At 38.5% G+C, this 12500-nt stretch overlaps 1 protein-coding gene across 1 annotated transcript in view; it reads left to right on the forward strand.

The window, feature by feature from the left end:
• The window catches only part of LOC137643225 (DE-cadherin-like), a 144761-nt gene that overhangs the window by 122721 nt on the left and 9540 nt on the right, over positions 1–12500 (forward strand). Inside the window, exon 13 of the mRNA XM_068376071.1 lies at positions 1270–1369. Within this exon, the coding sequence (XP_068232172.1) occupies positions 1270–1369 (100 nt within the window). The remainder of the gene's footprint in view (positions 1–1269; positions 1370–12500) is intronic.

Here is a 12500-nt window from a genome sequence, read left to right on the forward strand (position 1 = left end):
ACGAATAATTTAAAAACTGAAGAAATAACAGGGTGATTGTAAAATTAAATGTTTAGAAGTGAAATAATATAATAAAAGTTGTCAGGATCAATAGAAACCAGGAATATTGAACGATCAATATTGGATCAGATGGTGGAACTTTCAAAGTGGTTATACTTGCACAGGTATTCGTAATTGAGTGTTGCGATTGTATGATGTTGATGAATCACGGAAAATGGGAGGAAAGGTACCACATGTTTGAAAGAGAGGAGTTTTAAAGAAGCAAACATAAAAATAAAAGAAGCCACATGTTTGAAACAGAGGAGTTTTAAAGCAGCAAAGATCTCGATGAAAGAGAGGATTGCTGATCGAGAATTAAGTTAAGATAAATAGACTAAGTCAATATTTGTAGGTAGAGAGGGATGATATAGTCAGAGACATTTGTTGATATGTTACGCAAGGAAAAATGCGGAAGTCTTAATGGAAGTATGATCAAGAATTTTTGGAGAGAAGAAGAAATGGAATTGTACAGATGATAGCCTAATTCAGCATACCTATGAAGACGTTATGGAAGTTTATTGATAATCGGAAGTAACTGAACCAATTCTCCAAGTGCAAAAAGAACCTCTTCTTACTAAGAGTTCTACCAAAACTACGATTGATTTGTTCAACAATGATATTTCAGAGGATATAAAAAAAGGAAAAAAGAAAAACTAAGTTCATCAATTTATTACAAAAAAAATTACCTGAAGAATATATTTCCTTACTAAATGTGGAGAGCCTCTTCACAATTTCCCCGTCGAGGAAACCATAAATATAATATTAGATCAAGTATTCAGATCCAATATGGAACCCCTACCTAGATCTGAGGATGTCCGTAGAGAGATGTTGAAGTCCAATACTTGATAAAGACACAGTATCGCTCAAACAATGTTAAAGTGATAAAATGAATTTCGATTAATAATTACAGTTTCCTTAAAGACTCACGCAGGCGAATCTGAAGAAACTACGTAAATATGAGAATTCCTGTATGAAGCATATACGGTATGTGTGTATGTATGTATGTACGCATTTATGTATGTATGTATGTATCGATTATCTTGACAGTATATTTACATACACATATTGTATGAGTTGACAGTGGACATTTTCATGTGTATAATGGTAGTATATCATTATATGATCCTATAAGATCTATCGCTGGAATGAAAAAATAAAAATAAAATTCTTTTCAGACTCTATATTTATCTGTACTTTCCGTTCACCAACGTATCTCTCTTTCTTCCTCAGGTGGATCAGCACCATCAAGACAATGTTGATGACGTCCGTCACTATAATATTTCCGGAGATGAGATGTCAGTTGCCGCGTCTCTCTCGTCTCTTGCGTCAGGTAATGTCAGAATAAGGCAGCGATATATATTTTGTTTTCTTTTTGTTGGGATTTCTGTTAGTGTTGTCTGGATTATCTTTTTTTTTTTTTTTTTTTTTTTTTTGGTCCAGCAAGGTGCAACAGTGCTTTATAGAATTTCTTCTATTCTTTGTAGTTATTTGTATCGTGCCCTTCACCTTCAATCTATTTATTTTCCAACGAATTATATCTGTTTGCATGTAAAGAAGGAATATTAATTTACTGCTTAATTTATTAATTTACTCATCTTATGTCCAATGAGCACTGCATCTGATTCCCAGATGTCCTTATTAAACCTGAAGTAGAAGAAAATTTTAAATGTGTTTTGGGGGAGGAGTCAAAATTTATCCCTAGACAGTGTGAATGTGTATGTATCCATATTTTAGGCAAACTTTAAGATTTTCAACCGTTTTCTCCAAAACCAATCGTTCCATTTCAAACATACCAAGGACAGGCATCCTTCGGTAACTGGGGACCACAATCCTTCAAGATTACGATAGTTAAGAAATACTTAAAACAAGGACATTGAAAGATCCTCTTATATAATAATAGTAGAACTCATTGGAAAAATATCCAATGACAGATAGATTTATTTGTTTTCGAATCATTGCCCATTGTGCCAGAGAAGGGCCACATTTTACCGTGAAATATATATATATATATATATATATATATATATATATATATATATATATATATATATATATATATATATATACTATGAAGCTGGGGGGAGAGTGACTGCTCCCCGCACCCTAGTTTTGGGGTGTTTGAATGTGCGTGGATGTAGTACGATAGAGAGTAAAAGATGTGAAATTGGAAGTATGTTTAGGAATAGAAGGATGGATGTATTGTCCCTGTGTGAGACGAAGATAAAAGGAAAGGGCGAAGTGATGTTTGGTGAAATGTCTGGTAGAGTGTCTGGGATTGAAAGGGGAAGAGCGAGAGAGGGTGTGGCTTTATTGCTGAGTGAATGGATGATAGGTAAAGTAGTGGAATGGAAGGAGATATCATCTAGGTTAATGTGGGTAAGGGTTAGGTTGGGTAGGGAATGTTGGGCGTTTGTCAGTGGTTATGGGCCAGGTAGTGAGAAAAGTGAAGAAGAGCGGAATGAGTTCTGGAATGAATTAACTAGGTGTGTAGAAGGACTGGGTAGAAGGAATTATGTAGTTGTCATGAGTGACTTGAATGCTAGAGTGGGCGCTGGAGAGGTAGAAAGTGTCATTGGGAAGTATGGCGTACCAGGTGAAAATGAGAGTGGTGAGAGACTGGTAGATATGTGTGTTGAGCAAGAGATGGTGATAAGTAATAGCTTTTTTAAAAAGAAAGATAAAAATAAGTATACATGGGTAAGAGTGGCAAATGGAAGAGTAGTAGAAAGGGCATTAATGGATTATGTGTTGATAACTAAAAGAATGTTTGGAAGATTGAAAGACGTGCACGTGTTTAGATGTATGACTAACGGTATGTCTGATCATTTGTTAGTGGAAGGAAAATTAGTTGTAGCAAAAGAGTGGGGGAATAGAGTAGGTGGATGTAAAAGGGAGCTAGTGAGGGTTGAAGAGCTAATAAAACCGGGGGTAAAATGTAGATATCAGGAAAGGTTGAAAATGACATATGACGAAGTTAAAGTAAGAGAAACTGGCAATTCAGAGGAGGAGTGGAAGTTAGTAAAAGAAAATTTTGTTGGGATTGCAAGTGATGTGTGTGGCAAGAAGGTTGTTTGAGGCAGCATGGGGAAGGGCAGTGAATGGTGGAATGAAGGAGTGAAGGTAAAAGTGGAAGAGAAAAAGAGGGCTTTTGAAGAATGGCTGCAGAGTAATAGTATAGAGAAGTATGAAAAATAAAGAGAGAAAAATGTGGAAGTAAAGCATAAGGTACGTGAGGCAAAGAAGGCAGCTGACCTGAGGTGGGGTCAGGGATTAGGTCATTCATATGAAAAGAATAAGAAGAAGTTTTGGAAAGAAGTGAAGAGAGTAAGGAAGGCCGGCTCAAGAATTGAAGAGACAGTGAAAGATGGAAATGGAAGGTTGTTAAAAGGAGAGGAGGCAAGGAAAAGATGGGTGGAATATTTTGAAAGTTTACTGAATGTTGAAGATAATAGGGAGGCAGATATAATTGCTGTTGCAGGTGTTGAGGTGCCAGTGATGGGAGATGAGAATGAGAGAGAGATTACAATAGATGAAGTGAGAAGAGCACTTGATGAAACGAGAGTAGGAAAAGCATCTGGTATGGATGGTGTGAGAGCTTAGATGTTGAAGGAAGGGGGTGTGACTGTACTTGAATGGTTGGTGAGATTGTTTAATGTGTGTTTTGTGTTGTCAATGGTACCAGTAGATTGGGTTTGTGCATGTATTGTACCACTATATAAGGGTAAGGGAGATGTGCATGAGTGTTGTAATTCAAGAGGTATTAGTTTGTTAAGCGTAGTTGGGAAAGTGTATGGTAGAGTAATGATTAATAGGATTAAGGATGAAACAAAGAATGCAATCAAATGAATACAGGGTGGTTTTATAAGAGGTAGGGGTTGTATGAATCAGATTTTTACAGAAAGGCAGATATGCGAGAAATATTTAGCAAAAGGTAAGGAGGTGTATGTTGCGTTTATGGATGTGGAGAAAGCGTATGATAGAGTTGATAGGGAAGCAATGTGGAATGTGATGAGGTTATATGGCGTTGGTGGAAGGTTGTTGCAAGCAGTGAAAAGTTTTTACAAAGGTAGTAAAGCATGTGTTAGGATTGGAAATGAAGTGAGTGATTGGTTTCCGGTGAGAGTGGGGCTGAGACAGGGATGTGTGATGTCACCGTGGTTGTTTAACTTGTATGTTGATGGAGTGGTGAGAGAGGTGAATGCTCGAGTGCTTGGACGAGGATTAAAACTGGTAGACGAGAATGACCATGATTGGGAGGTAAATCAGTTGTTGTTTGCGGATGATACTGTACTGGTTGCAGACACAGAAGAGAAGCTTGGCCGATTAGTGACTGAATTTGGAAGAGTGTGTGAGAGAAGGAAGTTGAGAGTTAATGTGGGTAAGAGTAAGGTTATGAGATATACGAGAAGGGAAGGTGGTGCAAGGTTGAATGTCATGTTGAATGGAGAGTTACTTGAGGAGGTGGATCAGTTTAAGTACTTGGGGTCTGTTGTTGCAGCAAATGGTGGAGTGGAAGCAGATGTACGTCAGAGAGTGAATGAAGGTTGCAAAGTGTTGGGGGCAGTTAAGGGAGTAGTAAAAAATAGAGCGTTGGGCATGAATGTAAAGAGAGTTCTATATGAGAAAGTGACTGTACCAACTGTGATGTATGGATCGGAGTTGTGGGGAATGAAAGTGACGGAGAGACAGAAATTTAATGTGTTTGAGATGAAGTGTCTAAGTAGTATGGCTGGTGTATCTCGAGTAGATAGGGTTAGGAACGAAGTGGTGAGAGTGAGAACGGGTGTAAGAAATGAGTTAGCAGCCAGAGTGGATATGAATGTGTTGAGGTGGTTTGGCCATGTTGAGAGAATGGAAAATGGCTGTCTGCTAAAGAAGGTGATGAATGCAAGAGTTGATGGGAGAAGTACAAGAGGAAGGCCAAGGTTTGGGTGGATGGATGGAGTGAAGAAAGCTCTGGGTGATAGGAGGATAGATGTGAGAGAGGCAAGAGAGCGTGCTAGAAATAGGAATGAATGGCGAGCGATTGTGACGCAGTTCCGGTAGGCCCTGCTGCTGCCTCCGATGCCTTAGATGACCGCGGAGGTAGCAGCAGTAGGGGATTCAGCATTATGAAGCTTCATCTGTGGTGGATAATGTGGGAGGGTGGGCTGTGGCACCCTAGCAGTACCATCTGAACTCGGTTGAGTCCCTTATTAGGCTGGAGGAACGTATAGAGTAGAGGTCCCCTTTTTGTTTTGTTTCATTTGTTGATGTCAGCTACCCCCCAAAATTGAGGGAAGTTCCTTGGTATATGTATGTATGTATATATATATATATATATATATATATATATATATATATATATATATATATATATATATATATATATGTATATATATATAAATATATACACACACACACACATATATATATATATATATATATATATATATATATAATTGTGTATATATATATATATATATATATATATATATATATATATATATACATATATATATATATATATATATATATATACATATATATATATATATATATATATGTATATATATATATATATATATATATATATATATATATATATATATATATATATATATATATATATATATATATATATACATATATATATATATATATATATATATATATATATAGAGAGAGAGAGAGAGAGAGAGAGAGAGAGAGAGAGAGAGAGAGAGAGAGAGAGAGAGATTGAAGTTATTTGTGTAAGCAATAATCATAAAATATATATTGTTGGGTGTTTTCTTCGGTTCTTACATGGCAGCCATGTCACACAAATTAGCATAAGCGGAATCCATAAAGTCTAAAAATATTTGAGGATTTTATCTCGAGCAGATATCCTATTATAAGTCGTACTTTCGAATACCTTGTCGAGTAATTAAGCATATATTCCGCAACAGAAACCTCACTAGTAAATAGATCTAGAAGTTAAATCGTTTCATGTAATATCTTTCGGAAATGTAAATGAATGAAACGCGTCAAGACCGCTCAAATTATAATTGAATATAGAATTAATTAACGGTAGTTTATTACTGAAGTCAATAACTACATCACGCCAAGTTGAATTAAATGCAATCAGTTGTTTTAAAAAGTTTATAAAATATATATGAACAGCCATAGGTAAGATCAGTTCCGTATGTGTTATTAGACACAAAATTATTGATATTTTGCGTAAGCGGAAATACTTAAAGTAGTTATAAAGAATATTGCGAAGAGCTGTTAAAGATAGCTTACAAAATAAAGAAAGGGCAGCTTCAAGTGGGGGAGATGGTGAAGTTTCCAAACATGGAGGTTCATGAAGGGAAGTGTAAAATCCATGAGGATTATTAAAGCGGAGAAAGCCACAGGTCCTTTTTTATTAGATAAAGGCTTAAGGTAGCTGAACGGAATTAAGCAATTTCTGAGAACGAAATACTAGTATGATACGGAGGAAACATCTTGATGCTTTTTTTCTTTGAAACAAAAGAGGGAAGTGCTAGACTGGGGGAACCATCGTGGAGTCATGCTCATGGAACATGTGTTAATAGTGAGGAAAGGAATACTGGGTGATAGATAAAAGACAATTGCACAGATAAATGACCAACGGTATAATTTTATAAAAGTTGAAAGTACAATAGATGTAGTGTTTAAGGAGAGACCACTGGAAATGGCACTGGAGGGGAATTGTAAACTGTATTTCACATTCCTAGATCTGGAAAAAATCCACGAAAAGGTCCCAAGAGACGAGAAGTACTTGTGCCTTACGAAAAGATAAACCTCATTAATATATTTGAAACTAATGAAATTATGTATGAGGGTGCAAAGATAATGGTGCTAACTACATTGACAAACAGAGATGTACATTGGTGTGGATTTATTTCAGGCTCAGTGTTCAGTCCTTTGCGTTATCTATTGAAGCCGCTGTCTGCAGATAGTCTCGCATTTTAGGAGTAGAATTGCAGAGAAGGATTTGGGAATTTTGGTGACATTTGGAGATGAAATGATTTAAACGCAAAAGTAGGGAAATCATAGGTTAGTGTGAACAACAAGGAGATGATAGATTGTCAATAAAAGACAGTGTAATGTGACGGTGCCGAGAGAGGGTTGTGAACTCAAAGGCAGGAAGCAATCAACTGAGTTATATTATTATACAACTCTCTCCTTTATATACAAAACCTCAAGGCAACAGGACATAACAAGTTAACAAGACAGACAATGTTACAGAGGAAAACAGCAAACATGAATTTTCATGTTCGTTTAGTGCGAGGGAAGAGCGAAGATACAAGCATAATATATGCAAAAGGAATTATGTACAATTGTGTGACACGGTTGGTACATGGCTCCCCCCCTAAAAATGACATACTGTACATGTTAAATAGGGCGCCCTGATCTAGAGAGGCGAACTGTAGGCGGGTCATCTGACAGAAAATAAGCAGGTTTTAGACGATCAATGGAGACCCAGTCTTCTTTGCACCGAATGTTTAGGAGGAATACTTTCGGACTGCGTCGGATCACAAGGAAAGGGCCCGTGTAAGGGGGCGTTAGTGGTGGCTTGCTGGTGTCGTTGCGCAGGAAGACGTGCGTTGCAGAGTGCAAGTCCGTTGGTATGTGATGCTTCGCTGGGGGCTTGTAAGTCTGGCGGCACGGAGTAAATTTTCCCACGACGTGACGTATGCGCTGGAGATCGTCGGAGGAGGTTGTAGAAGAAAAAAATTCGGCAGGGATGACCAACGGGTCACCATACACCATTTCAGCTGCCGAGACGTCGAGGGCGTATTTAGGAGTGGTCCTTAGTCCCAGGAGGACCCAGGGAAGCTGAGTAAACCAGTTGCAATCCTTGCAGCGGGACATCAAAGCTGCTTTGAGGGTGCGATGAAAACGTTCAACCATTCCATTGGCAGCGGAGTTGTAGGCCGTTGTCTGATGTAGGGTGATGCCCAGGAGATTCGCTAATGACGTCCACAATTGAGAGGTGAAAGTGGTTCCCCTGTCAGAAGTAATATGCTCAGGGATACCGAATCTTGAAATCCATCCAGAGAGTAAGGCAGATGTACATGAGGCGGACGTTGCAGTTTCCATGGGAATGGCTTCAGGCCAACGAGTGGAGCGGTCGATGACGGTAAACAGGTAACGATGTCCTTGTGATGTGGGTAGGGGGCCTATAACGTCGACGTGAATGTGTGCGAAACGACGCTGAGGTTGAGGAAAGGTGCCCACTCCTGAATCTGTGTCAATGTACTTTGGAAGTTTGGCAAGAAGTACAGGCGCGGACCCAATCCTTAGCATCCTTAGAAATGCCGTGCCAAATGAACTTTGCCTTCAGCAGCTGTGCAGTAGAACGGCACGAGGGATGTGAAAGGCCGTGAATGAAATCAAACACCTGTCGGCGCATGGGAGCAGGAATCCAAGGTCGCGGTCTACCAGTACTGACATCACAGAGGAGGGTGGTGTTGGAGTCTTCGAGGGGAAAGTCTTCCCAACGGAGGGACGTGCAGGATGTCCTACAAGCTTGATACTCTGGATCCTGTCGTTGGACTTCAGCCAGGGCGTTGTAATCCAATCCCAGTTGAACGGCAGCCAACGTGTTTCTTGACAGGGCATCGGCAACGGGATTCATTTTCCCAGGGACGTATTGGAGGGTGCAATTGTATTCAGCCACGGTGGAGAGATGTCGGCGTTGACGGGCGGACCAGGCTTCAGACTGTCGAGTGAAGGCGTGCACCAGAGACATGTGGTCTGTGCGAATGACGAAGGGCGTACCTTCTAAGAAATGGCGAAAGTGACGGACAGCCAAGTGCACCGCCAGCAATTCTCGATCGAATGTAGAATAACCCGATTCTGCCTTGGACAGTTTTCTGCTGAAGAAGGCCAATGGGCGGGGGGAGCCTTTGACCACCTGCTCGAGTACTGCACCAATAGCGACGTCGCTGGCATCGGTGGAGAGAAGGAAAGGGGCGTGTGGGATAGGAAAAGTGAGAGCCGCAGCAGTTGATAGGGCCTTCTTTGCATTGCAGAAGGCTGCTTCTTGAAGGGGACCCCACTTCAGGTCCTTTGGTTTGCCCTTGAGGGAGGCGTAGAGGGGAGCAAGAGTGGCGGCAATGGCTGGCAGAAAATGGTGATAATAGTTGATCATGCCCAAGAATTCCTGCAGAGCTTTGACGGTCGAGGGCGCGGGGAAGTTCTGAACGGCTGCTACCTTCTCAGGGAGGGGATGGACTCTTTCAGGAGTGATACGGTGCCCTAAGAACGGTATGCGGTAGAACTCTTGTCATCTCTTTGTCCTCGATTCCCACAACCAACAATAGCGCCAAAACTGGGCATTATGTGAATGTGAATGTGATGAGATGGCTAACTATTCAAGAGTTCAACCACAGCTATTCACTGAACGCGTCTTTGTATGTCCTCCAAGATGGTGGACCGGAAGTTTGATGACGTATAATGAAAGGACTCTATTGTAACACACACACACACGCTATCTCTCTCTCTCTCTCTCTCTCTCTCTCTCTCTCTCTCTCTCTCTCTCTCTCTCTCTAAAGATATAATTCTCTTATCGTGCAATGTTATACTGTTTAGAAATTTCAAGTCTCTTCGAAATTGTTGCTGTGTCAACGATGTTTTTCAAAAGTTCTTAAACGTACCTTAAATTTGTTATGGATTTAATCGGCAGTGGTTGAATATTTACCTGTATATCGCCGGAGTTCTTGTGTGAAGTATTGTAATTCGTGTAATTTTCATTCTAGGTTCTGTATAATTCATGGTTAAATTATCTCACTTTTTCAAGCGGTGACTAAACTTAGATATTTCTGGGATCTAGCTTTTTCTTTTTTATGGACATGATCTGGAATACGTTTATCTTTATTATTTGCATATTATTTGTGAACATTTCAATTTTGTTTGAAATGTCAGATAAAGCGTAAAGAGTTCAGTCAGTTTTCGTGTCCAACCATTTATACTGCTCTGACAATTAAGCCTCAACTTATTGAATCACGTGAATGAGTAATATGAGTATAGTCAAAATGAAAAATAAACTTCTTGAAGATTAATTAAATTCCCTCATAAATAATAATTAAAGAAAGAATTTTCTAAAGAAACAAAAATGCTATTGTGCATATTTTGTATCATTTATTCATCTTCATAGTCATCGGAATTCCGTTGGAAGAGAAAAGACGAGAGAGAAAAGAATCCCGACTCTAATGAGTCAGGCCATTAGAACCCCCTTTTAGTGAGCGTCTGGGGCTCTAAAAGGTTCTGGAGTCAACTGATGGAAAGACGAGTCGAGATTTTATAAATTTCTTAAAGGAATTCTTATTTTTCCTTTGTTTATTTTAATCATGAATATCTGTATAAGAAATGCAAATACAAATGATAGCTGAAATATTTTATGTAAAAGCAGATAGAAGAAGGGATGGTAAAGTTATTCGCGTCACTGCACAGATAAAGATGTTCACAACAAAGAGCCTTTCGCTGACTTGATAAAATTCATGGCTAAATCAGCATATATAAACAATATAATGGTGTTTATATGCCAGCATGTTGCATATAAGATGATTTTTTTTTCTGCAAAATGGTCTTAAAGATTCATTAAGAAGGCGCTGTGGTTCAACTCTAGGAAATCTAAAACCTATTCTCTAGGTGGTTTCTTTTATCTAAACCTGAATTATTGTTTTCATCTAGTTCATCACTAATCTTTTTTAACAACCTCTTTGGCTTATCTCATCTAAGAGTAAGCTTTTTCATACAGCATGCATACATTTTCTCTAATCAAAGCCCACATCCAACATTTTGTATTATATGTTCCCCTACGAATTTCATCAATCCTTTTGCTTTCGATTACTTGTTATGATAAGTTCTCTTTTCATTCTCTGCTTCGTTTCCCTTAGTAGTCCATTGGTTGTTTCTCATTTCTTGTCAGCCGTTTTCTTCAAAAATGATTTTTCCCGTTTTTTTTTCTTTTCTTTTTGGTAACCCTACTCTTTCCTTATCTACGAGATCTAAATCGTTGACTATTTCTTTCCGTTCTAACTTCGTCATAATTTTGGACTGCTTTCCTCTTGCAGAGCTTCGAATCATTTACAGAACTGTTTCCAATAGTATTTTTTTTAGTATTCAAACCATCCTCGAACCTACTCCAACTTGGGGTGTTATTAACCTAATTTGCAAAGTTACTTACCGGTTAGGAAGTATGCCAAGTTGACTATAGATTGTGCGAATTAGTATTGCTATAAAAGATGGTCACTTTCGTATACAATGGGCTAACTGTAGTAGGCAATTGGAAATGGGACTAAGGAGGTAGTATGAGTTAGTTCTTTGGTTATTGGAAGGACCGAGCCTTGCATTAAGAGAGAGGCAGTAAATGGACCGCCTACAAAGTAGCACATTGGCATAGTAGTCTTTCCAGTAGAGGATGGACCGAATAAGCAGTAGGACATACATCATAACCTCTGTGGTTCATAGAAACTCTTCATTCTTAATCATACCTTATCTATGCTGAATTTTATGTTCTTTTGTGCAATGCACTATTTAACTTTCTTCATTACCCTGAGGTGCATTTTAAAACTTAATCATTGCAGTTTTTTCTATACATCACTCATTTCGTATATTTTTTTCTTATTTTCTGTAAGACCAGGCATTCCAGATAATTCCTCCCAGCTAATTTTCTGAGTTATTAGCATTTTTTTTTATCTTTGCCTTAACTTCCTCAGTCTTGATTACCTTTTCTCAATATCACGTGTATCCTACTCACCTTCATTTTCCTTTGGTTTATCACTACGTTCATTTTTACTTTACTTTCTCTGATTATTAAGAACATTCCTTCTTCTACCCACATGTCATATTTCTCCATCTCTGAAAACCATTTTTGGCAGTAATCGGTTATGTTTCCCCATCCTATCCATATTTTGTCTTCTTTTCACTAAATTCCCCATATAACTGTCTTTTGTACTTTTATCTTAACGTTTCTCTTTTCCAAGACTCGTATGGTTTCTTTTATTCTTCTTTATAAGCGAAACCAATAATTTGTCTATGTTTTACTCATTCTATTTGATATCATATTTTCCTTTATACGTCCAAACTTTCATCACACTGTGTCTTCCTATCTTTCTGTTTGTATCCTTTTATATTGTCATCTACTCTGGGTTTCTGGATCTTAGCCATGAATTTCGTTCTTTTCTTCATAGTAACCTGCCAATTTTTCCTTTTACTTCATCAGTCATTTTCCTTTATTTTTTTTTTTTTATTCAACTGCCAACGACTCGCCCCCTTCTTTGTCTCAGTTCTTACCATGACGTAATTTCCTTCCACTTTCATCTTATCTCTTAAAATTTTAAGATAACCAGTTGTCCTTTAAATCTCAGCCATAGGTGGTAGGTTGGCCAAGGCCCCATCCACCCGTTGAGATACCACCGCTAGAGTTATTGGGTCCTTTGTCTGACCAGACAGTAATCCATTGCATCCCT

This window comes from Palaemon carinicauda, chromosome 6 (assembly GCF_036898095.1).
Source record: "Palaemon carinicauda isolate YSFRI2023 chromosome 6, ASM3689809v2, whole genome shotgun sequence".
Lineage (NCBI taxonomy): Eukaryota > Metazoa > Arthropoda > Malacostraca > Decapoda > Palaemonidae > Palaemon > Palaemon carinicauda.